At 44.0% G+C, this 27,276-nt stretch overlaps 1 protein-coding gene across 2 annotated transcripts in view; it reads right to left on the bottom strand.

Annotated features, from left to right (window-relative positions):
• Positions 1–7,339: 7,339 nt before the first annotated feature.
• The window catches only part of LYN (LYN proto-oncogene, Src family tyrosine kinase), a 133,070-nt gene continuing 113,133 nt past the window's right edge, over positions 7,340–27,276 (bottom strand). For both annotated transcript variants that reach the window (XM_002819091.6, XM_003777252.5), the window contains exons 11-13: positions 20,228–20,381; positions 19,175–19,306; positions 7,340–8,831 (exon numbers count right to left, since the gene is read on the bottom strand). In XM_002819091.6, coding sequence (XP_002819137.1) covers positions 8,629–8,831; positions 19,175–19,306; positions 20,228–20,381 — 489 coding nt within the window. In that variant the 3' untranslated portion in view covers positions 7,340–8,628. The remainder of the gene's footprint in view (positions 8,832–19,174; positions 19,307–20,227; positions 20,382–27,276) is intronic.

Here is a 27,276-nt window from a genome sequence, read left to right as displayed (position 1 = left end):
GGAAGGTCTGTTCCAGCCTCTCTTCTTGTCTTGGCGATGGCCGTCGTCTCCCACGTTCTTCACATAGTCTTCCTTCTATGTGCATCTGACTCTTCCCGTGGTTCTTTTCATAAGGACACTAGTCATACTGGATTAGGGGCCAGCCTACTCTAGTGTGACCTCATCTTAACCAGTTACATCTATATTAACCCTACTTGCAGGTAAGGTCACATAAGGTACTGGCAGTTAGGACTTCAGAATGTCATTTTGGGAGAACAAAATTCAACTCATAATAGCTGCCAACCCAAAATCTAATTCCCTAGTTGAGTTTCTTCAGAGTTCTTATTTGAATACTAGAATCACTGTCATGGTGGCTCCCGCAGAAGTCCCAGCTCACATCTGAAGTCCCTGCCTTAGGAGGCCAAGGCAGGAGGGTCACTTGAGCCCAGGAGTTTGAGGCTACAGTGAGCTATGATTGCACCAGTGCATGCCAGTACACTCCAGACAGAGTGAGATCCTATCTCTAGAAAAATAAAAATAAGGTCAGGCTCAATGGCTCACGCCTGTAATCCCAGCACTTTGGGAGGTTGAGGCAGGTGGATCACAAGGTCAGGAGTTCGAGACCAGCCTGGCCAACATGGTGAAACCCCATCTCTACTAAAAATACAGAAATTAGCTGGGTGTGGTCGCGGGCACCTGTAATCCCAGCTATTTGGGAGGCTGAGGCAGGAGAATCGCTTGAACCCAGGAGGCGGAGGTTGCAGTGAGCCAAGATCGCGCCACTGCATTCTAGCCTGGGCGACGGAGTGAGACTCCATCTCAAATAAATAAATAAATACATACATACGTACATACATACATACATACATACATACATAAAATGTCACAGATGGGGGTGGCGTTAAAAACAAAACAAAACAAAAAACAAGCAGACTTTTGCACCCTTCCCCAAATCCAGAGAAACTCAATCTCTGGGTGCTGGGGAATACCCTCGGAGGGTCTGCTGCTAGAACATCTCCCACAGCAGGCCACATGGAGCTTGGGCTCTCATTTCTCCTCCATTGGGACCACCATAATGGCCTCCTCATAGGATTTCCTTCAATCTCTCCCTCACACTGCCCACTGACTGGAATTCATAACATGCTTTTCCGACATTGCATCTTATTTAACATCTTGATTCAACAAACTTCTTAATTTCATGTCTTTATTTCACAAACATTGGCTTCACTATATGCCTGGCTTAAAATGAAATATCCTTGCATTTATTCCTCACAACAGCCCTATGAGGTAAGGACTCTCATCGTCCCCACTTTGCAGCTCAGCACGATAAGCAGAGCTGGGCCGGGACACCAGCAGTGTGGCTCTGGGCCATGGTGCGTCACCTCTGTGCTGCGCTCCTTGGAGAGGCCGTCCTCCACCGTGGAGTGCTGCCACCAGCACGGTCTGAGAAGCTCACGCTCACCTGGGACAGTACCTTCTCTCCAAGGCGTGGCCTCATGCTGCCTTACCAGGTTTCCCACCGCTCAGCACCTGGACATCCAGTGGGTCTGAAAGGAGGTCCCTGACCAGCAATGTCAGCTGCCATTCCTCACTTCCATTCCAGATCTACACCCCAGAGCAGAAACCCTGGCGGGGCACCCAGTGATCCATTGCAATGTGCCTTCCTGGCGATTCAGAGGCATGCTCCAGCTCTCATTCTACAAGTCTTGGGGGGCTCTGTCCTTTGATGACCCCACACTTCCTTGCCCTCACTGTCCTGACTGTACTCCATTCCTGAAACTTCTCCCTGATGTCTCCTTTTTGGCTGCCACTGACCTGTCCATCCTTTAAGGCCAAACCTGAATGTCACTTTATTTAGGAAGCTTTTTTTTCTCCTTATCTCCTTTCCTGTCTTCTTAACCATACTTTATACCTATTTTTTTCTCCCGGTAACAGTCTCCTTGCTATACCTTATGTCATTGTACTTGTCACCATAAAGCAGGCCATTTAAGGCCAATGTCTGTGTCTCTCACACACCTACTGCGGTTCCTGTGTTCTAGGAAGCACTGGATTAACCATTGTGTGGAACCAATACCATTAGCCCACGGAGGACACGAATTCAAGTTAAATTACAGTGACAGAAAAAGACCAGAGCAATTACTTTGAAGAAGAAAAAAAAGAGTTTTACAAAGCAGGATTCGAAACATAATTCTTTGACAGAGCCAATGTTTTAAAATGATTTCATTGCTCTCTCCCATTGAATGGAGAAACTTCTGTTCTGTGGTATCTGGCAAGTCGTGTCCTTTCAGGCACAGCCCAACACTTAAACCAAAGTGACTTGTCCAGGGCAGGTTAAGACTGGAGGAGCTGCCATCAAGGCTTCAGACCTGAAGGTTATGCTCCTGTGTGGTCTGACTTCCATGTGACAGAGGAGCATCTCTTCTTGGGTGTGGCCTTTCAGCACTCCTAAGGTAGCCTAGGACTGCACTTCTTCACCGTCTGAGCTCCCATAGCATGCTGGGAGCTCTTGTGGTCAGCTGAAACCACCAGATTCACCCCCCGCCCCACCCCCGCCACTTGGACTGCTACATCTCAGACTACACCAGGGCAGTATTTGATCAGAGATTATATGATTAATAGCATACATATATGATTAGCAGCATACATATTTTTGCATTTTTGAATGTGGATGCATAAAATGGGTTTTTCTGGGCCACAATCTGGATGTCCTCTGTTTGAATCAAATCCACCCCTGAGACTAAAAGGTCTTGCATATTCTTCAAGCTGTTGGGGTGCAGGTCCACATGCCCTTATCCATAATGCCGAAATCCAAAAGACTCTACAAATCAAATGGTCTTTTAAGAACTCATTTGGTGGCAAAATCTGAGCCGAAGCTATTTATAGGCTATAGTCAATTTCACTTAGTGTGAATATTCAGGCATTTTTATGCATACATGTTTTGATTAAAGATTTCTTCCTTGGCTGGGCACGCTGGATCATGCCTGTAATCTCAGCACTTTGGGAGGCTGAGGCAGGCGGATCACCTGAGATCAGGAGTTCAAGACCAGCCTGGCCAACATGGTAAAACCCCATCTCTACTAAAAAATACAAAATTAGCTGGGCATGGTGGCACATGCCTGTAATCCCAGTTACTCGGGAGGCTGAGGCAGGAGAATCATCTGAGCCTGGGAGGTGGAGGTTGCAGTGAGCTGAGACCTTACCACTGCACTCAAGCTTGGGCGACAGAGCGAGACTCCATCTCAAAACAAAACAAAACAACAAAAAAGATTTCTTCCTCAGTGTTCACTGAGGCTTTACCACCAAATATTCAATATACTCACTGTATTAATCTTTTTAAATTTGTTTTTATTTATTTATTTATTTAGAGACAAAGCCTCGCTCTGTTGCTCAGGCTGGAGTGCAGTGGCATGATCTCAGCTCACAGCAACCTCCGCCTCCCGGGTTCAAGCGATCCTCCTGCCTCAGCCTCCTGAGTAGCTGGGATTACAGGCATGTGCCACCATGCCCAGCTAATTTTTTTTGTATTTTTAATAGAGACAGGGTTTCATCATGTTGTCCAGGCTGGTCTCGAACTCCTGACCGTAGGTGATCCACCCACCTCGGCCTCCTGAAGTGCTGGGATTACAGGCATGAGCCACCATGCTTGGCCCTAATCTTTTTTTAAAAAACCTGACATCAAAAATATACCTGACCCTAAGGGTGGTAGATAAGGGATAAAGGACCTATTGTCAAAGCCCAGCGTAAGTCTAACAATGATAATAAAAAAAAAAATCACAGATAATTTTCTTGCTGTGTGACATGGTATCTACTTTTGGGGCTGTAGATTAAGGCCTCTTTTATTTCTAAAAGTTCTGTGTTAACATTGAACATTGGCCAATCTAGATTATTTCTAAAGTCTTTCCAAAGACCTAGAGATAGAGGCCGCCAGGATTCCCTGTCATTTCCCCCTTAAAGAGAAATATTCAAGATCCATGAATATCTGTGGCCATTTCGGGAATTCTGTGACACTTTTTGGCACTCTGACTTGAAGTATTTAATAGATTTATTAGCACACAGGAAATTAAATTGGAAGGCTTTTCCTCTTACATGTCTATCAAGTTAAAACTTTTCGGGATAAAATTTTTATCAGTTTTAGTAATATTCATGTTATGAAATGGAATGAAAATGCTATTGAAACTTAATTTTTGTTCTTTCTTTCTTTCTTTTTTTTTTTTTTTTTTGTAGAGACAGGGTCTCATAATGTTGTCCTGGCTGGTCTCAAACTCCTGGCCTCAAGTGATTGTCCTGATTCAGCCTCCCAAAGTATTGGGATTATAGGTGTGAGCCACTGTACCTGGCCAAAACATTTTATTCTGAAGTGTAGTCTCTACAAATTGTCTTTTAAAGTGTGAATGGTAAGTTAAATTCTTGCATGACTTTTCTTCACAAATAAAATTACTTAAGGAAAAATTTCCCCTTCCATCTGTGTGGGCTCAAATAGTGCATCTTGTAAGTAATACCCTTGCCTACTCAGAACACTCAACTGAGTCAGGGAGATTCTACATAAAGGTGTTTCACTGGTTTTATTTCACAAGGAAAACAATATGAAGTGAAGCCAATCTATTCCTTCTGTGGCTTTAAATGCTCCCGATCTCTCAGCTGTGAAACAGCGATCGCATTGTCCACATCTTCCAGGGTCGTTGTGTGAGTTAGAGGTAATTTTTATAATTTGCCAAAGCACAAGAGGGCCCTGAGTAAAGAATGTGTATATGGGTATCTTTGTATGTTTATAATTACCATTTCCATCAGGAAGAACAGCAAGACTTCACTTAATCTAAAATATTCGTGGAGTTAAAATGTAGGAAATAGAGAACTACAATCTCTCTTCCACCAGCCAGAAGTAGAAAATAAAGGAAGATGCTAAGAGGAAAGCTGGGCGGTTTGATCTCATCTGAGAGGTGTTCTTGACTGAGGAAGCAGGAGATGTCTGAGAACTGGCTGTAGAACCTGGCAGTGACAGTCAGAAGAGCTGGGGAGCGAGCCCTAGGACCATCATTTAATTTATTTGAAGGTGTCAGAAGCTGAGGTTGCAGAATTGGCTCCCTTTAGCAGCTACCGCCCCGGATGTAGTTTGTGAGAGGAAGGGGAATAAAGAGAAAGCAGACCCCAACCTGGCACAGTGGCTCACGCTTGTAATCCCACCACTTTGGGAAGCCGAGGCAGGCGGATTGCCTGATTCCTCCAGGAGGAAGTCAGGAGTTCGAGACCAGCCTGGCTAACATGGTGAAACCCCATCTCTACTAAAAATACAAAAATTAGCCAGGCGAGATGGTGTGTGCCTGTAGTCCCATCTACTAGGGAGGCTGAGGCAGGAGAATCGCTCCAACCAGAGGGGGATGTTGCAGTGAGCTGAGATCGCACCACTGCAACTCCAGCCTGCATGACACAGTGAGACTGTCAAAAAAAAAAAAAAAAAAAAAGAGAGCGAGAAAGCAGACCCCAGAAGCTGACATGGAAATGAGTTTACACTTATGATGCTTTCAGTGCCCTCGATCTATCCCTGGTGTAGGCAACAAAATTAATTCCCTCCTTTTAGTTATTATCCTTTTATGCACCCTTGGGACAGCCAGGGCTGCTGACTTCTGTGGCAGTGAATTTCCCCTAGAAGGGGGCTTGGACAATACACGTTCCCAGTGGCTCATCAGAAGTACTTTCTGCAAGGGGATTCTGCAGAACCTCAGGAGGTATGCCTGGAGAAGCCACGGAAGCCCCACGTGGCCCCTACTACTAAGGACACCGGTTTCTAGCCTGTGAGTCTCCTTTAGGTTCAGTGAGCTTCATGTTCACCAGGAAGGAAGGCACGTTTTTTTCCTCCTTCCTTCTCTTCCACTCCCCTTTGAGAAATGAAACCATCTGAGGAAAAAGAAGGCTGGGCTTTGTAATATGGGACAACCCAAATGGTGACTCTCAAGACTGAGCATACATTATATTCACCAGGGAAGGGTTTTTTTGTTCCTGTTTTTTTTTTTTTTTTTTTTTTTTTTGAGACAGTGTCTCACTCTTGTCCAGGCTGGAGTGCAGTGGCACATCATGGCTCACTGCAGCCTTGACTTCCTGGGCTCAAGCAATCCTCCCACCTCAGCCTCCTGAGTAGCTGGGACCACAGGTGTGTGCCACCACACTTAGCTAATTTTTAAAATTTTTTGTAGAGACAGGGACTTGCTGTATTGCTCAGGCTGGTGTCTAACTCCTCAGCTGAAGCGATCCTCCTGCCTTAGCCTCCCAAAGTGCTGAGATTACAGGCATGAGCCACTGTGCCTAGTTGACTGGGGAAACTTTTAAAATAGACTGACATACATCTCCCGCTGCACAACAGCTAAGTCAGAATCTTGGCGGTAGGGAGTATGGATTCTGTCTTTCCAGTTCTCTACATAACCTGAGGTGTGATGACATGAGCCATTTTGCACACCATTGGAGACCCAAAAACGCTACAAACACCTATTCAGCCCCTCATTATGCCTGTCTGTCACAGGGAGGCTGGAAACCTACAGCTAAGTAAAGAGACTGTGTGTGCTGTTCATCAAGGGAACATGTGACTTCCACACATGCTGGACACCAGAGATGAGGCCCAAGCTGGTGAAGGGCCCACATGGAGGGAAGGATCACATGCTTGATTGAGAGGGAAAGTCAAGTGGAAAATGGCAAGAAGAGGAGGAACTGGGAGAAGCATAACAAGGTGAAGATAAATTTAATAATTTTCTTTAAATAAATTTGTTATGCTAAAAAAAAACCTCTAGTCATTTTCTAGAGACTTCTTTTTGCCTTAGGGATTCTTTATAGTTCCTCTCCATGTAACATATCGTGTAATACTTGTGGTTCTGAAATAAAATGCGAGCAGAGGGTGTACACAGAAAACTTACCACTGAATCAAGGGACCAACTGTGCAGACATTATGTAACGATAATATTCTATCGTTGTGAACATGGCACTTGTGAATCAATAATTTTAGAATATTTTAGAAAGGACATTTTTAAAAATCACATAGGAAACAAAGTTAAAATTTAGAGAAAAGTAGAATATTTTATCCCATCTTCTAAGCACCTCAAGCCTAAACAAAACACACAGAATGAAATTTTAATGATGCCTGTTAAGCCCATTTGAAAACAAATTCTATCTGGCCCCCATAAACGGATGTTCAGGCATTGAGGTGATCAACTCCTTGGTTCTCCAATCTGAAATGTTCAAAGGAAGGAGGTAGAACTTGGGCAAGTTTAAAGCATGTAGCTCTGTTGAATCACTTCTAACCACCCCGTCTCCAGCTGATGACCAATTTTTACACTGACCACAGCTGAAAATGTAAATGCAAATAAAAAGCTTGAGATGTTATTGGACGAGGTGTATTAAAATAAAATCAAAAATAGAAATATTAGGTATATACACAACAGCATAAGTGAAACATATCATGTGATACAGAAGTTTCCATTCAAACCTTACAGGAGAAAAATTTAGTGAACAGAACTGCTTGAACCTCCAGCCACCATGGCTTATTAGAGCCTCGTAGTCACTTATGTTCCTTCATATCCTCAGGTATAAATAGTCTCATACACATGCTACACAATTTAGAAAAGATTGCTGAATCATAAAAATAGCCCCAAATGTGGCACTTTAGCTTCCTAGAGTACAACTAAAATTAATACTTGATCTTTAACATAATGTTCAAATCTTTGAAGCAACAAAGGAAACTCTTATGTTTTAGAAGGCCCTATAAGGTTCTTCAGAGATTAGAATCTTAGTTCTTCCAAACTACATTGTCAAAACAAATCTGGATATAGGAAATTGTGGAAATGAAAAAGCTGGACTCTTAAAAATATTCTTTCTAAACACAGAGCAGTTTCTGAGGCTCTTCTCCCTTTCCTGGGAGGTCCAGGTGAGCCCGGTGTCTTCCGGTGAGCACACAGGGCAGCTGTGCCTGCTCACGGGCTCCTCCTGCTGGAAGAGAGAGAGATGTGCACGCCACTCCTATGGCATGTCTAGCAGGTCTGAGCAGTGTTCATAGAAGAAAAATGTTTTAACAGTCTCAGATTTTGGGAGGTAGCGGAAAAAAAAAAAATTGAAATCTGGGAAAGACATTTTTAAGCTGCTGACTTCACCTGAAAAATCTAACAGGTTGGATTAGTTTTGTTTTTTGTTTTTTTGTTTTTAAACAAGTAAGCCAAAGCATAGAGAAAATACAAAGAAATGTCATGCTATGTATCCGGTTATTTTAGCTTTATAAATGAGTTTAGTTCTGCAATTATTGGGGATTCATTGCAATGGTCTCTGAAACTTTGAGTCCTATGTCCAATTGTAAACATAGAGCTAGTTGGGTGCATTTTTGGAGAGAATAGGTGTTTTCTTCTCAAACAGCTGCACTCAGATGTTGTCAAGCAGAGCAAGATTACCAGCTGCTGAGGACAAACCCAAGTTGCAACTGAGTGGAGCATCCATCTAAGAGTACAGAATACTTTCCCATTTAGAGGGTGTTCTTCCTGAGTAATTTAGCCTCTATTTCAGGATCCAGGCACGGCAGATGATCCCCGCACATGAAATAATAAGTGCAACCAGTGATGGTTACTTTTCCTCTCTAAATGAGGCAGCCACCCCTGCCAAATGGACGGGTCTCCCTGTGCTCTAAGGCTGCTGCTGGTACTGCCCTTCCGTGGCTGTGTAGAAATCATCCAGGACGCTCTGTAAGTAATCAAATGTTGGTCTCTCTTCTGCCTTTTCTTTCCAGCACATTTTCATAATGTCATAGAGCTCATCTGGGCAGTTCTCCACACGGGGCATCCTGTATCCCTGGGACAGGGCAGTCATCACGTCGGCATTAGTTCTCCCTAGGGTGGGAAAAAAAAACAAAAACCCATGCCGTTTAGAAACCTGGCAGAGGGTCAAGCACTGCAGTGGTCTTTTTGCTTCTCACATCCTGCAACCATGATTGAAACAAGCTTTACTGAGGCTGTTAGGGGTTGAACACCATCCTCCCAAAATTCCTAGGTTGAAGTCCTAACCCCGAGTACACCTCAGAATTGACTGCACCATATTTAGAGATAAGGCCTTTAGAGAGGTAACTAAGTTAAAATGAGGCCATTTGGGTGGGTCTTAATCCAATATGACTGGTATCCTTACAAGAGGAGATTAGAACACAGACTAGTACAGCGGAAAGACCATGTGAAGACACAGGGAGAAGGCAGCCATCTACAAGTCCAGGAGAGAGGCCTCAGGAGAAGCCAACCCGGGCAGCACCTTGAACTTGGACTCTGAAACTCCAGAACCCTGGAAAAATAAATGTCTGTTGTTTAAATTACCCAGTGTGTTGTACTGTTATGGCAGCCCTTGCCAACTAATATAGAAGCTAAAGAAATTTCTGCAAGCAACTCAATAAATAAATTTTAGCACGGAGGGGATCAAGACAGCATTCAGTTTGCCAAAATTTGTTAAGTAGGAGCCACAGCCAAGTTCTCTTTAATAACAAAAGGATATTGGACTTGCCTCACATTTCAAATAAGTCACCCAAATCTAATCCTAACTCTCAACTTTAATTACGTTTGCAGGGTAGCATGCTTTCAGCTTCAACCTGTAGTATATTTAGGAAAAAAATAATTTTACCACATATTATCTTATACAGACATTTTTCAAAAATTGGCTTTTCATTTAATAATTGGTATTTTCATTTACTTAAAGTCAGCATCCTTAAGTCAGCCCAACAAATTGGTTACATGCTTGCCAAATAGTTAAAAACTTAGGGATTATTTTGGAAAATAACGATGGTTCAGTTAATCTGAAGGACACTTGTCTGTAGTTTGTGCTACATATCTTGTGGACGTCACTGTCTTTTAAGAGCAAGATATTAATTGAGGAGGAAAACTGAACCCCAATCATACTCTCAAGTGGAGCTACTTCACAGATGCAGTTAACTGTTCCAATCTGCAGTACCTGGCCAGAGTGACAGCTCACTCTGACTCTGGATTTGCATATTCTTGACCTCCAGGAGAGAAGTAAGGTGCTCATTACTCCTCTAAAGCTCTGCAAAAGGCCTGGTAATAGAGAATGTTTTTAATGTGGTCAAATGTCTCAGGGTAATTCAGAAGCTGAACTGTCAATCTTTGATCCTGAGAATAGCTTTAAGGGGTAAAAAAGATCATTATAATAATGACATTTTCCTGCATAATAAAGGAGATTAATCTTTTAATTATGTGCTCATCTAGCAGTATCTATCCACACCTGTATGTTTTGCATATTTTGTGGATACCCTGTTCTGTAGGATGTGAACCTCTCTAGAGAAGACTGTATGTCATGCAAAGTATATACAGTATCTGGCATATGGGAGGGGCTCCATTCCTCACAATGAATTTCCTTTCCATAGCTATCTCTTTTTCAAAGCTGTAGATTTTACCATCAGTGGTCACTGGAAGGATTCTAAATAAGTGGCAGCTTCAGTGGAAATGGTTTTTTACCAGATTTGAAACAGAACCTTCTTTTGAATGTATTTTCTAATCAGTGTTTTTCAAATTGTGGGGCACTATCTGCATTTGGGATCAACAATTTGGGATCAACAAATTGATTTTTTTAGGGTACTACCAGTACTACCAGTATTTTCTTTCTTTCTTTTTTTTTTTTTTTTTTTTTTTGAGGCAGAGTCTCCCTCTTTCACCCAGGCTGGAGTGCAGTGGAGCGATCTTGGCTTACTGCAACCTCCGCCTCCCTGGTTCAAGCGATTCTCCTGCCTCAGCCTCCCAAGTAGCTGGGATTACAGGTGCCCACTACCATGCCCGGCTAATTTTTGTATTTTTAGTAGAGACGGGGTTTCACCATGTTGGCCAGGCTGGTCTCAAACTCCCGACCTCAAGTCATCTGCCTGTCTCGGCCTCCCAAAGTGCTGGATTAAAAGCGGGAGCCACCGCGTCCAGCCAATTACCAGTATTTTTTAAAATGAATTACAACAGAATAAAACAGAAAAGGTCAGAAAGCACTGCACATAGGAAAGGTCAATATGGTTTCATGAAACGTTTGCTTTATATACAGAGTAGGTTTCTGTGTATTTCTCACAATGGCTTATGGCCAATAAACTTTGAGATCCTCTGCCTTTAACTTACCTTTTTTCATCTAAGGACACAGTGACCTTTCCTGAATTTAAACCGCTGAAAGAAGACATGATCATTTCTGTCTTGGAAGAGCCCTTGTTTTTGAAATTGAAAGATCTAAGCAAACTTTATAATGATTCAGATCTCTTGAGAATTATTTATATAGCGAATCAATCTTCCTGAGTCTAATTCTGAAACACTATCTTCAAATATTTGTGTGACTAGAATTTTCTAACTAAAAGACTTCATTTGATTTTCATTGCTTAAAGCCAAAGACAGATTTGTATCATCCTCTTTATTTGGGAGTTTTAGTCTCCACAAAATGATATGGCCTCAGCATTGCTCTGGCTCTTATAACATGGATAAATTTCAGAAGAAAGATCTGTGTATACTTCTGCTTTCTTGGGTGAAATTCTGGGATCGTGGGGGGAGGACTAACATCCAGTATAATATAAATAGCAACTGGACCTGCAAACTCAGTTTGGAAAATCTCTTTCACTTCCTTCCTGGAGATCCCTCATTTGCATAAAAGGTCAGAATGCAGCCACAGCAGAAGATAAAGCTTTCTAGGTCACCCTAGCCCCACAGCAGATTTTTTTTTTCCTGGTTCCAGTATGTTCTCCTAGCTCTGAAGGACTCTTGATGATGCTGGTAAAGGCCGGACATGCTCCACCCTGTTTGGGGAATTCGACTTGATAAGAAGAATTGGAAGAAGGGAATCTGAAGCCTATCTTTTTATGTACAAGGAAAGCAATAAATAAAATCCGCTATTAAATGACAAGTCTTGTGAAAGAAAGAAATAGAAAAGGAGAGGGACCTCAACCAGACCCTAAGATTACATGTGATAGTTGGCGTTGGCCTGTTGCTAAGTTAAAGAAAGTAAACAACCATTGGCTGGTGATCTCCTTAGAAGGCACACAGTTTCATTCTCCATCCTTCCTCCTTTCAACAAGCACTTACTGAGTGCTCACTACGGGTCATGAACTAGCGCTGAGCTCTGAGACATGCAGAGATAGTTAAGACAGAGCATCATCCTCAAATGGCACACAGCCCAGTCAGGACAATGCCCTCACTAGAAGGAGGTGGTGGGGAGCAGAAGGTGGCATCTGGAGTGGGTAGAAATCAGCAGAGACTACAAGTTGGTAAAGGAGCAGAAGAAGGAGAAAAATGTGGTACAGTAGAGAAAAGGAACAGACAGCTAGCGACAGGGAGGAGCACAGCTGCACCACAAACTATGACAGTCTTCAGTCACACAGGGCCCTTTGTGTGTATGTGTATCAGGAAGAGCTAGATACCCTGGGACTACAGTCTCCCACCCAATCATACTCCTTCCAAAAGGGCAAATTATTATTACTATTATTATTTTCTGAGCTTTGCTTGTGACCAAGGTGAGTGTTTGCAGCAGGACAAATTTCGTGATTCTAATTCAGCTGGCTATTAAGATGCTAGATATATCTGGTCAGAAACAGCCAGAAAAGACATGATGCTTCAGAAAATTTTTTCACTTTCAAATCTTTTGCTTTACACAAACAAAGCAAAACAAGACCCCAACCAGGACCCCAACAAGACACCCCCACCTTTTTTTTGAGACAGGGTCTCACTCTGTTGCCCAGGCTGGAGTACATGGTGCAATCATGGCTCACTGCAGCCTCAAACTCCCTGGGCTCGGTGATCCTCCCACCTTAGCCTCCTGAGTTGCTGAGATTACAGGTGTGTATCACCATAACCCGGTAATTTTTAAATTATTTTGTAGAGGCAGGGTTTTGCTATGTTGCCCAGGCTGGTCTCAAATTCCTGGCCTCAAGCAATCCACCTGCCTCGGCCTCCCAAAGTGCTGGGATTACAGGCATGAGCCACCATGCCCAGTCAGACCCCTCTTTTTTTCTGTATAAAATTCATAGAGAAATATAATCATAGTTTTGGTTTTAAGATAATGAAGTAAAGATCTTTTGCCTCCTCCCCACTATTTTCTTTTTTCTGTAATTCATCCCAAAACAAAAAAGAGAACAAGAAATAGAAACTTAAACTCCATCTCTGATGATGCTAAGAGACACCTGGCAGCCAGAGGAAGACGTGGTCTGAGCCAAGAGGAAGAAAGTGCAACCAACAGCCTGCAGAGAGGGGCACGGACAACAGGCAAGGCGGCCCATCCCAACTCAGCCCGGGAAGGCACACATTGTGTGGTCAGCATACACCACGAGGGAGGGAGGCCAGCGCCGAGGGCAGGACAGTACCTGGAGCCCACTTGGCAGTGCCCAGGCAAATGCCAGAAGAAACAATGGAGAAGCTTCATGCAGGGAATGCTGGGCCCAAGTGGAAGTGGGGAAAGTGTGGTATGGAAGACCAGGAGTGAGAAGAAAGGCTGAAGTCATGGGCCACACCATGCATGGACCTTGACGGTTATGCTGAGTGAAATAAATCAGACATTAGGGCAAAACAGTATGACTCCCCTTATAGGATGTCTCTAAAGTAGAAACTGCGAACACTGGTTGCCTATGGGGAGAGAATTGTGTGGCTGGGAATAGAGTGGGGGACCTTTCAGCTTACACCTCTTTGTATCTCTTGAATTTAACACCATGTGGCTGGCCGGGCGTGGTGGCTCACACCTGTAATTCCAGCACTTTGGGAGGTTGAGGAGGGAGGATCAGTTGACCCAGGAGTTAGAAACCAGCCTAGGCAACATAGTGAGACCCTGTCTCTACAAAAAATTTATAAATTAGCTGGGTGTGGTGGCATGCGCCTGTAGTCCTAGCTACTCAGGAGGCTGAGGCGGGAGGATCACTTGAGCCCAGGAATTAAAGGCTACAGTGAGCTATGATCATGCCACTGCACTCCACCCCTGGTGACAGAGCAACACCCTGTCAAATAAATAAATACATGAAAAATAAAAGTATGTGGCCATATCCTTATCTAATAATAAGTGGAAAAAACTTAATTAAGAGATAAAAGTTATGAGTAGAATATTTAGAACAATATGCAGCAAACGCTAGAATAAGGAATCAAAATTTCCGAAAGTAGATTACTTTGAGGAGCACCCGCAGGCTTGGGCAATTTTTCATTCGAAGTCTTTTCGTGGCTGGACACGGTGGCTCATGCCTATAATCCCTGCACTTTGGGAGGCTGAGATGGGTGGATCACCTGAGGTCAGGAGTTCAAGACCAGCCTGGCCAACATGGTGAAACCCCGTCTCTATTAAAAATACAAAAATTAGCTGGGCATTGTGGTGCACACCTGTAGTCCCAGCGACTCGGGAGGCTGAGGCAGGAGCATTGCTTGAATCCGGGAGATGGAGGTTGCAGTGAACCGATATCACACCACTGCACTCTAGCCTGGGCGACAGAGCGAGACTGTGTCTCAAAAAAAAAGAAGTCTTTCTGTACTACTTTTTTAACGTGCATATATTACTTAGATAAGAATAAAATATTTAGGCCGGGCGCGGTGGCTCACGCTTGTAATCCCAGCACTTTGGGAGGCCGAAGCAGGCAGATCACCTGAGGTCGGGAGTTCAAGACCAGCCTGACCAACATGGAGACATCCCATCTGTACTAAAAATACAAAATTAGCCGGGCGTGGTGGCGCATGCCTGTAATCCCAGCTACTAAGGAGGGTGAGGCAGGAGAATCGCTTGAACTCAGGAGGAGGAGGTTGCAGTGAGGTGAGATGACGCCATTGCACTCCAGCCTGGGCAACAAGAGTAAAACTCCATCTCAAAAAAAAAAAAAAAAAAAAAAAGAATAAAATATTTAATAACAATATCATTGTAAAAAAAAATTAGAAATTTCAGAAATTCAAGAAGAAAATTAATATAACCTATTATCTCTTGACCCAATGCTAACATTTCAGTATATTATCTTAGTATTTCTATCTCCTCTAAAAATGAGTTTGCCTTATATGTGACTTTCTTTTTTCTTTTTTGTTTTTCCTCCTTTCTTTTATCTCTTTTTTATTTTACAAAGCTAAGTATATGATATGGCTTCTTCTTTTCTTTTTTGAGACAGAGTCTTGCTTTGTAGCTCAGGCTGGAGTGCAGTGGCGCATCTCAGCTCACTGCAACCTCTGTCTCCTGGGTTCAAGCATTCAAGCGATTCTCTGCCTCAGCCTCTCAGGTAGCTAGGATTACAGGTGTTGGCCACCATGCCGGGCTAAATTTTTTTGTATTTTTTGTAGAGACAGGGCTTCGCCATGTTGTCCAGGCTGGTCTCGAACTCCTGGCCTCAAGTGATCCACTCAAGTTGGGATTACAGGCATGAGCCACCACACCTGGACTGTATAGCTTCTAAAGTACTTTAAAAACAAACAAAACAGGTTGAGTGAGGTGGCTCGCACCTGTAATCCAAGCACTTTGGCAGGCCAAGGCAGGAGGATCCCGAGGTCAGGAGATCGAGACCATTCTGGCTAACATGGCAAAACCCTGTCTCTACTAAAAATAAAAAAAAAAATTAGCTGGGCGTGGTGGCGGGCACCTGTAGTCCCAGCTACTTGGGAGGCTGAGGCAAGAGATTGGCATGAACCTGAGAGGTGGAGCTAGCAGTGAGCCGAGATTGCACCACTGCACTCCAGCCTGGGCAACAGAGCGAGATTCTGTCTCAAAAAAAACAAAAAACGAAAACATAGCCAGCAGTTTACTGCATAAAGAAAGTACTTTCAGATAATTCCATTCATCAGTGGATTCTCTCCCATACGCAGTTTTATAACTGTGTGGAAAATGGCATATTTTGACAATGTTTACCGATTTCTATGCTCTCTATGAATCAAGTCTTCTCATATGAAGTAGATAGGATTGCTTGATCACGTTTATAACCCTAATGCTAGAGGCTCTCATAACATACAACTCTTGTGACTAAAAAATTTACTGATCCCGATCTCCTGAAGATATCTCATATCCCCAGTCCTTCCAGGGACAAGCCAGTCAGGGAACAGACTAGTCGATGGATTCTGGTGTGTTCTTCCATATAGAGAGAAACATATTTTTATGATTCTCACCATTTTTCTACTGGTTCTCTTTTTATTTTTTAATTTAATTTAATTTAATTTAATTTTTGCGATGGAGTCTCCTTCCTGTCGCTCAGGCTAGAGTGCAGTGGTGCGGATCTTGGCTCACTGCAACCTCTACCTCCTGGGTTCAAGTGATTCTCCTTCCTCAGCCTCCCGAGTAGCTGGGATTACAGGCATGCACCACCACACCTGGCTAGTTTTTATTTTTATTTTATTTTATTCTTCATTTTTTAATTTTTTCGAGACAGAGTCTCGCTCTGTCACCCAGGCTGGATTGCAGTGACACGATCTCGGCTCACTGCAAGCTCCGCCTCCCAGGTTCATGCCATTCTCCTGCCTCAGCCTCCCGAGTAGCTGGGACTACAGGCGCCCGCCACCACACCAGGCTAATTTTTTTTTATTTTTAGTAGAGATGGGGTTTCTCCATATTAGCCAGGATGGTCTTGATCTCCTGACCTTGTGATCCGCCCACCTTGGCCTCCCAAAGTGCTGGGATTACAGGTGTGAGCCACTGCACCCAGCCTAATTTTTATATTTTTAGTAGAGAGGGGGTTTCGCCATGTTGGCCAGGCTGGTCTCGAACTCCTGACCTCAGGTGATCCACCTGCCTCAGCCTCCCAAAGTGCTAGGATTACACGTGTGAGCCGCCGCGCCCAGCCAGTTCTTTTTTCAAAAAATGATTTTTCACCCCAAATATTTCCAAATCCTGGGCATTGTGCACATTGGCTGAGGGGTCTAGGGAGGCACATGGATCTGGGGCTCAGAGCAGCTTTGCCACCAGCGAGGGACCCAATCACCTTCTCGAAGCCTCAGGGGCCATGGTGGCACATCACATGCAGCACACCACGAATATCACAAAACATTCTTTTATGAGATTATATGTTTATCAGGTGTCAGATTATATACATAATCTGACTATATAATCTCTCTCTACAGACAGATTATAGAAAGAGATGTAGGCATAGATGGAGATAGAGATATATAACATCAGACCCTGGGGCTGATTAGAAATATTTTTCCTATTTTGCAGCATTGTTAATTCATTAATCTCAGTGTCTAGAGCAGCTGGAAGATGAAATGTTGGCACTAAAGGGATTTCCTGGGACAGCCGGTCCACTGTGCAGGCAGACACCACCCAAAGGCTTTCAGCTGCCAGCTGGTCCCTGCCCCAGTTTCTCTGTGGCTCATCCCCACATGCAACAGTAGTGATGGGAGCACACAGACTGTGTGGCTGCTCTGTCCAAAAGCCTTCCCTGGTTTGCACCTCAGCAGAGTAAGACAGGCTGCTTTTACATGGCCAGTAAGTCTCTCCCTGAGCCACTCTAACCCTCAGCTACATAGCGTTCTTTCTCATCCATCGACTGTCTAGAGATCAAATGGGCTAGGTGAGTCATTCATTCATTCATTCATTCACCCATCCATCCATCAAATACTCACAGAGGCTCAAACCACGCTGGCCTCCTGCTCCTGTTGGCCAAGCCCATGCTCTGGCTGCTCTCCCCATGGGGACATGCAGACCTCAGAGAGCCCAAGGCTCCCTCCCTCTGTGAGTCCCTGCTGCTGCCAGGACCATGGAATAAAACCAGCAGCTCCCCACCCCCTTCTGTGAGTACTCGCCAATCCCTAAGCCACTCCACGCAGGCTCCACTCCACTCTCACCACCCTACAGGCTGGCTGTGTGTTTGATAATCATCAGTCTCTCCCCACTACAATATTCACTCTCAAGGACATGGGCAGATACCATGGCATCCTAGCAGCTAAGAGTGCCTAGCATACTCAAATATTTTTTGAATAGGAGAATGATTTAAACATTAAAAATTTAATTTTAAATTCCCCTCATGCAAATATTTTGTTAACAGTCAAACGTGAATGAAAATATGAAGGCTCTGGGAGAAATCCCTCTTCTTCTTTTTTTTTTTTTTTTTTTTTTGAGACCTCTCACTCTGTCGCCAGGGCTAGAGTGCAGGGGTGCAATCTCGGCTCACTGCAACCTCTGCTTCCCAGGTTGAAGTGATTCTCCTGCCTCAGCCTCCCGAGTAGCTGGGATTACAGATGCCCACCACTACACCCAGCTAATTTTTTGTATTTTTAGTAATGACGGAGATTCACCATGTTGGCCAGGCTGGTCTCGAACTCCTGATCTCGTGATTCACCCACCTCAGCCTCCCAAAGGGCTGGGATTACAGGTGTAAGCCACCACGCCTGGCCGAAATCCCTCTTCTTAACCATGACAGCACAGACCATGGAAAAAGGGAGGGATGGTCAGAATCTGGCTCTGCAGGCTTCAGGTGTTAGGAATTGGAAGTAAATACTGAATGATGCCCTCACTGATACCAGTATGTTAAAGAGCAGAAGGGCCTCCCACTGATAAACAAAGGTGGTTATTTCCTGAAGAGAGAGAGACTCCGGGGCACTTATTACAAAACCAAGCATTGGAAATCCTCGTCTTCATGTGGGTTTCCTCCTTCCAGTCAGGGGGACTGCCTTGGTCCTCCTGTGTCTATCCATCCTCATCTCGACACCAACAACCATGCCAGGAACATTCTAGTATGTGGTGGAATTAATCAGTGCAGAAAAAGAACACACACTCAAAATAAGAAGGCAAAGAAGTGTCTAAGCACTCTTAGAACAACTTATGCTAAAGAGAGTGAAAATAAAAATCAAGTCTTTTTTTTGTTTTGAGATGGAGTCTCGCTCTGTCGCCTAGGCTGGAGAGGAATGGCGCAATCTCAGCTCACTGCAACCTCCACCTCCTGGGTTCAAGCAATTCTCCTGCCTCAGTGTCCCAAGTAGCTGGGATTACAGGCATGTGTCACCATGCCTGGCTAATTTTGTAATTTTAGTAGAGACGGGGTTTCTCCGTGTTGGTCAGTCTGGTCTCCAACTCCCGACCTCAGGTGATCCGCCTGCCTCGGCCTCCCAAAGTGCTGGGATTACAGGTGTTAGCCACCACGCCCGGCCCGTGAAAATTAAGTTCTGGCTCAAAGTGCTTATTCTTTGCTATCGGGTAGATGAAATAATTATTACTTTTTAATGCCTTCATGCGACCTGACTTTTTCTCATTTATACAGCTTGATTGTAAATAGCTAAGTAAACCATACCTGGGTAGGGAATTTTCCCATAGGTGACGATTTCATATAGGAGGATTCCAAAGGACCACACATCAGACTTAATAGTGAAACATCCAAAGTTGATTGCTTCTGGAGCTGTCCACTTAATAGGGAACTTAGCACCTAAGGAAGAAGATATGTGGTTCTTATTTGGGTATTTAAACTTAAACAAAAAAGTCATGAACATGTGACCTCATACTTTCTTTTCTTTTCTTTTTTTTTTTGAGGTGGAGTTTCACTCTCATCACCCAGGCTGGAGTGTAATGATGCGATCTTGGCTCACTGCAACCTCCACCTCCCAGGTTCAAAAAAATAAAATAATAATAATCCTTGTTCAACAATGCTTAGGAATTTCAAGAAAGTGCTTGTCTCTTCCAGAAGAGAGTGAGCACTGCAAAAATATTTGCTCAGCTCTCATGGGTGAGAGCATAAGAATCCTCAGTCATAACTACATGGGCAATCCTAGCCCAAGAAAGTCCCATGCAGTCCCGACCATGCTCGGCCCCCTGACAGTGTGCCACAGGCTGGGGAACTTAGGCCTCTCTGTGCATTTTTGGTTCACATATATAATACAGAATGTGGGAAAATAAAGAAGAAGATTTTTTGCATTATATTTAGTTCTGTGTGTATGATAATGTTCATGTTTTAATTTGTAATTAAAAGGCTGGAATAAAGAACATAGAATTAATGTTACAAATATTTTCTCCACAGCCCCGTATATTCATTGTTTGAGTGAAAACTTTAACAATATAAAATAAACAAGAATCTTCATCTTGCTGAATCTATTTGTGTTTTGCATTGCTTAATTGAAATACAACTGATAGCATTTGTAAGCCTAACAAAAGTATCATGTGGAGTTAATCAAGAGAGTACCTTCTAGAAACTATTAGAATAGAACCATAAGCAGACAATTATGGTACAGCTTAAATGTTGTACCAAATAAGTTTTTCTTAATGGTGACTATTGTAATTGCTTTGTCAAAAACAGACAAAAACAAAGTAAAACACAATAATAAAACATCTAAAGATCGTTACTGGAACATACCTTCCCTTGCTGTGTACTCATTATCTTCAATTACTCTAGCAAGGCCAAAATCTGCAATTTTGCACATGAGTGACTCGGAGACCAGGACATTAGCTGCTCGCAGGTCCCGGTGAATGTAGTTCTTCCGCTCGATGTATGCCATTCCCTCTGCAATCTGAAAACAGAAATAGGCTCCCATTTTCATATGTAGGGTAGGTGACTGGAAAGTGCCATCAACGAAAACCAGAAAACTTATGAATTCCTGAAATCTTTTCATGTATACTATTTTGATCATTCAGGTTTTAAAGACAGCGGGTAACAGCAATCACCATTTGAGCCCTTTCTAAAATAACTGACCACCCTTTGAGACGGAGCTCGCTCTTTCACCCAGGCTGGAGTGCAGTGGCGCTATCTTGGCTCACTGCAAGCTCCGCCTCCCGGGTTCATGCCATTCTCTTGCCTCAGCCTCCCGAGTAGCCGGGACTACAGGCGCCCGCCACCATGCCTGGCTAATTTTTTGTATTTTTAGTAGAGATGGGGTTTCACCGTGTTAGCCAGGATGGTCTCGATCTCCTGACCTCGTGATCCGCCCGCCTCGGCCTCCCAAAGTGCTGGGATTACAGGCGCGAGCCACTGCGCCTGGCCATGTCTTAACATTTTCTAATGTGTGAAGAATCTTTTCAAGACCCTACTAAATTCATCCATGTAGATATATAGATGTTATTATGCCAGTTTTTCAAATCAGAAAACAGATGATATGGTCTGAATGTTTGCGTCCTGTTCCCCGCCCCCTACCCCAAAGTTCAAATGTTGCAATCCTGAACCCCAAAGCAGTAGAATTAGGAGGCAGGGCCTTGGCAGGTGATTAGATCATGAGGGTGGAGCCCTCATGAATGGGATTAGTGCCCTTGTAAAAGAAACCCCAGAGAGCTGCCTTGACCCTTCCACCATGTGAGGACACAGCTATATGGAGCCATCTATGAACCAGGAAATGGCCCCTCATCAGACACGAAACCTGCCAGGGCTTTCCTTGCCCCCAGAACTGTGGGAAATAAATGTCTCTTGTTTAAGCCACCCAGTTTATGGAATTTTATTATGGCAGCCTGAACCAACTATGAAAATAGAGTTGGAGAAAGTGACATGCTAATACAAATAAATTATTAAGGTATCAAGAACAGGATGTTGTTTCTGTCAGGTTAATCAACAGCCCATGGAACTGGTTCTCCAAGTTCTCTCTGCACATTCCCTCCAGGATAATCACAAAGATTCACTCTTTTTTTTTTTTGAGACCGTCTCACTGTGTCCCCCAGGCTGGAGTGCAGCAGCATGATCTCAGCTCACCACAACCTCCTGCCTCCTAGGTTCAAGTGATTCTCCTGCCTCAGCCTCCCGAGTAGCTGGAATTACAGGCACGCGCTACCACGCCTGGCTAATTTTTGTATTTTTAGTACAGACAGGGTTTCACCATGCTAGTTTTTGTATTTTTAGTAGAGATGGGGTTTCATCAGGCTGGTCTCAAACTCCTGGCCTCAGGTGATCCACTCGCCTCAGCCTCCCAAAGTGCTGAAATTACAGGCATGAGCCACCACGCCCGGCAAGATTCACTCTCATGACAAAGTATGACAGCAGGAAAGAATCCAGGATTTAAACACAACAATAACATAGGGAGGCAAAACTACTACTTGTTGCTGAATAGAAAGTGTAGTATCGTTCCAAAGTCAGGTTTTTAAGGAAGACATTACCAAATTATAAAGTTGAGAATGAAGGAAGAAAGGAAAGGAAGGAGGGAAGGAAGGATGGAAGAAAGCAAGCAAGGAAAGAAGGAAGGAACAAGGAAACGAAGGAAGGAAGGAAACAAGAAAGGAGAGAGAAGGAAGGGAGGGAAGTAAGAAGCAAGAAAAAGGGCAAGAAGGAAAGACAGCCAAGTAGTAGTTTATCCGGTAAGCAGAGAAAACTCTGATTTGAATTTTTCACACAGGAATGAATGTATTCTGCCAGATTCTACCTTGAATTGCAGGTGGCTTGGCCTGGAGGATCTGACTTTCCCCAGTCATCTGCAACAGCATCCCTGGTTATCAAGCAACTCAGGCCACCAGTTCCAGACCACGTTGCTTAGCAAAAGATTAGCTCCTTGGTATTGGGTCTGCCTTTGCTTCCCCTCCAGGCCAATCCCTGGCCTCACCTTCTGCCCCGTGGGCCTTCCCTGAACTCCCCTTTACTTACCCTAGATGGTCAATGTGTACAAAAACCATCTGCAGCTGCTGATCACAGCTTTGTCATTATTTTTATGCTGTTTAATGCTCTCAGTGTTGTCATGTTAGTCAGTCGATAAACACCTCCAGGGCTGAAAATATCTTTTCTATTCTCACTTGTATACATTGGAACCTTCAAACTTGTCACCAAACCTCTTATCAGAGACAAAGTAAGTCCTTTGGGAAATGGGCTGGGGTTTTCACATGACCAGAACACTATCTTGTTAGCCCACTACTGCAGGGATTTGGCAGATGACATTCTCATGGTCACAAAAATCTCAAGTAAAATAATCAGTGTGGCCTACATCAGTCTCAAAGACTATTCAGTCCAGTATTTCACTTCTGAGTGGAAACAAAGAATGTGGTCCAAGCTCCTTTGCACTGCTGCCAAGGCCCCGTATGACCCGGCCCACGCTCAGCCCTCCACCTCCTCACCACGACCCCCTCCTTTGTGCTTCTACACCCCCTGCCTCTGTGTGGAACGCTCATTCCCTCCCCGCCCCTTTCACCCGACCTACGCAGTCCTTCTATCTCAGCTGAGATTTTACTTCTCCCGGAAGCCATGCCTGGCACACCCTCTCCTGCCAGGTGTGCATGCGTCCCCAGTGCTCCCTGCTCCTCACCTGACTACCTGTCCACAATTTCTGCAGGAACATGAACCCATCCCAGCACTGAGCACAGCACAGCCCTGAGCACAGGAGGAGGCTTCATTTCATGAGGTACTTGAGAAGTGGGACAGAGGCTGAGCGGAGCAGAAACCAGACGGACAGCAGGAAAAGGACAGGGCAGGTTTGGAGAGCAGTGACTTCATGTCCCCTGCCTTTCTCCCAACTGTCACAAACCCTGAGCACTGGGGAGATGCACAACTTTTACCTGACCCTGGAAAAGATTCAAACAGCCTCGATGGGAAGTCAACAGGAGGTGGGCAGTGGTGATAACCAGGTGAGGGCAGAGCTCCTCTGAGTCTGACTTTCTCTAGGAAGCCTCTGCTGCCCAGAAACAGCAGGCAGTGGCATGGTGAGGGCGTCAGGAAGTTTAGGATAGCTCCTTCTAGAGTGGGCACTACTGAAACAGATGACACAGGGTGGCAATTTTGGTGGCGGCTGGGAGAGAGGAGCCCTGCCTCTGTTTCCTTTTGTCTGCTGGTAACCCAAGTTCAACAAGACTTGTTAGAAAAAGCCAGTAAAACTGGGAAAAGTGGAGAGCAAAGATCAGGCTGAGCATGTGTGAAAGAAAGGAGTGTATGATTATAACAAAGTAGGCTTTTGGCGATAGAGCCACGATGCCTGGCTCAAACAGACCAGAGTTGGTTACAGGAGCCCAGATGAGTCAGCAGCAATTGAGCGGTCATAGCTGACTCTGTCCCAGCCTCCCGGCTCCACTCCATGGTAGTGCAGCCTTTAAAAATTCTTAGCTCTTAGACACTTATCTACCTAACATTCCAATAATTATATATAAACTGGGCCAAGAACCCAAAGAAGCCAAAGCTGGCTGAAGTCCCAAATTGGGCCTGAAACCGCAGCTGACAATAGCAACCAGGAACCTGTGCCGCCCCTCTCCCAGGGCTGTTGATCAGCCACACAGGTGGGCGTGGTGGCAGGGACCCAGCGTCCCACACAGCAGCAAGGACACACGTGATGATCAACTCATTACAAAAAGCACTCCAGGGACTTGTTAGTAAGGCTTTTGTCACACCTACCCACATCCCGCATTTGCATAAATCTGAGTGCATTTAAAAAAATGATTCTCAGAAATAATAACAGACTTGCAACAAGCCTAGTGTATTTTGGCCTTCTTTTCCATGCCAGAGTGCTTTAAGGAGCTCAGATTCCACACAGTAATAGAAGCGTTCACCAAGACAGGATTAGAAACAACAGCATTAGCCAAGTTGAATAAATAATGAATATGGGAGCAAAATAAAAGCTCTCAGATATGACTTGCTTTTCAGATCATAAATATCACAACTCTCCTTTTATATAAAATTAATTCATTCTCTTTACTCTTTCCCTGGTCTTTGTGTATTGTTCTTTCTTGGTTTATTTTTTTAAAAACCTTAATTTGTTGTTGTTGAAGGTGGTCTATTTACTATGGCTAAAGTAAATCCAGCTCTGTTTCAAACAGCAGGAAGAAATCAGAGACTCCTTTGGCTGATTGAATGTAGGGTCAACTTTTCGTGGAATACCTTCTTCCTCTTCCAGGGCCATGTAGTGTTCAGCACTACAGAAAGAGCTGTCACATAAATACATAAACCAAGGCTCAGCTGTCCCCAGGGACTCCCACTTCCTATTGTTCCAGCAGCTTGGAAAGCTTGACTTCTGTGGGAGTTACATGGAGTTGGTCAAGCTTGATGAGAAGAGGATGTGTTTGATTCAGAAGATTGTTTTGTTGTTTTGTGCCCACGGACATTTTACTAAGATGATGACGATAGGTGGGTGGGTAGGTAGATGGATATTAATAACCACCATTTCCCCACCACTAATTGAACACCTACTATACACCAAACACTGCTTCACATCCTTTACACTCAATTCATGTTTCATCTTAATAGCAAATTGACCAGGTAGGTTTTATTTCCATCGTACAGATGCAAATGAGGCTTTGAGAAATTAAAGAACCAGTTGAAAGCTGCAGAGTGAAGGGGAACGCTCCCATTTACACCAGGTGTGTCTGACCTCAAAGTCCACGCTTCTAACACCACACTCCAGAATGTCAGATCCACAAGAGAGCTCAGTACCAAGAGATAACTAAATGCTTCTGGAACCCAAAGATTTCATTGAGAGAGTACTTTTTCTCTGAGAAGATAAAAAGAGACTTCTGAGGTTTCCTCTCATTGTTGTTAAGTCCAAATTTCACCCCTCAGAAAGGGAATCACAAGCTCTCCCCGGGTCAAGTTCTGGTTCCCATTTTAGGAAGTACATGCAAAAGTTTGTTTAGGTTGTCTCTGTCTAGAACATTGTTTCTCAAACTTTTTTTTCATTTATTATTCCTCCAGGAAGAATTACTGAATTAAAATTAAAATTTAAAGTTAAGGCATCCTTAACAGGAGAAATTAAATAAGAGGAAAGAAGGTTGTATTAGGTAGGTATGAACTTTGGAGGGCCACAAACTATTGTAATATCTAAGATTTTTATCACCCCTAAGGGATCAATTTTTGCTCCCTTGGGGGCAATCTTACCCCCATTGCAAATGCATGATGCTATGGTCTGAATGTGTTCCTCCAAATTCATGTTGAAACTTAATCTCCAATGCAATCGTATTAAGAGGGGGGGCCTTTAGGATGTGATTGGGTCATGAGAGATCCTCCCTCATGAATTGGATTAAGACCCTTATAAAATAGGCTTCACAGAGAGTTTGACCCTTTTTTTGCCCTCCCACCTTCTTCCATGTGAGGACACAGAAAGAAGTACCTCACCAGGCACTGTATCTACTGGCGCCTTGATCTTGGACTTCCCAGCCTCCAGAGCTAAGAGTTTGAGAAGCACAGCACTACATCATAGGCTTGAAAGCTTAAGCTATTTTAGGATTGCAACAAAATCTTAGTCTCAACATGTTGCCTTTGAGCAACCTCACAGGTGGACTGTTACCATCATAATGGTTGGGGAGGAAGTCCGGATGCAACTCAGCTTAACAAAAGAAGGAGTAAGATGTGCAGGGCCAGCATAAGGAGCCCAGGCAGGGAGAAGGAGGCTCCATATGGAGCTGGGGTGAGGGAAGGGGCAGGTGAGGAAGGTTCTCCAAACACCTTGGAAGAATTCCTAAGCCCATCAACTGTTTGGAATACATGGCTTGAGCTTGTTTTTCCTGCAACTTAGGTTAGGACCCTGTGGGCCTCATGGCTTAGAGGCAGGGGATATAGGGTCAGGCCCCAGCTCCTCTCCCTCTCTATCGCGGCTCTGGGCCTGGAGCCATTACTCACAGGGCTTGGGAAATCGATACAATCTTTTAGTTCTAAACCAAATGAGGAGATTCTCTTCATCTTAGGCCATGTGATTCTCTTCATCATAATGTCAGGCCCAGGGGTGAATAAAGACAAGAAAACCCCAACTTTCTAAACCACCTGCCGACACCAAAGAACTAATTTAAACTGTCTCTTTCATCCAGTGCTGATGTCTAACTCTGTCTTAGAAAGTTGATGTGTGAAGCTACTGGAAATCTGAATTTTTAAAAAGCATCCCTGTTACCAAAAATGAGACTAATCACGTAAAGAGACGATGTCAGTGAGGTTTCTGTACTCTTGACTTAAGCTGAGATGTGCTGATGTTTCTTGTGCTCTTTGATTCAAATAGCATGGCCGATGTACATTTTTTAGTTTCTTTTTTTGCCTTCAGTGAAAACATATGATGGTATTTTCTACCTGTGCTGTTTCTGTGTTTTTCATTTTCATTTTTAAAAAGCGGTTTACTGAGCACAGGGACAAAGGAGCCTGTGGGGGTGCACCATGACCAAAACTCTGAGTGTGGAGCAAGGCGATTGTTTCCTGAAAACGCCTGTGCCTGAAGCCAATGACAAAGAAGACTGTGCTGAGCCCATTGCTGTCCTGGGAGGAGGCACAGAACTACTGGGTCAGAGAGCAAATCCTGAGGGTGGGGGGTTCTGGTGAAACTCTCGGCATCTTGTACACAATGAAAAGTCTAGGTACACAGAACATATTAATAATAATGCTTCCTGAGTTAACAGGCAGCCTTATCTTGTTTGGCTGGATAGATAGACTTCCAGTCATCCAGAGTGGCCTTTGTAATGTACAATGAGAAGAAAAGGAGTTAGTCACTAAGTGTCTGCCTCTTCCTCCACTGCCAGTCAGCTGAACAGATGCCTTCC

This window comes from Pongo abelii, chromosome 7 (assembly GCF_028885655.2).
Source record: "Pongo abelii isolate AG06213 chromosome 7, NHGRI_mPonAbe1-v2.0_pri, whole genome shotgun sequence".
NCBI classification, from domain to species: domain Eukaryota; kingdom Metazoa; phylum Chordata; class Mammalia; order Primates; family Hominidae; genus Pongo; species Pongo abelii.
The sequence above is the reverse complement of the archived record's forward strand: the minus strand, read 5'-3'. Positions and strand labels throughout refer to the sequence as shown.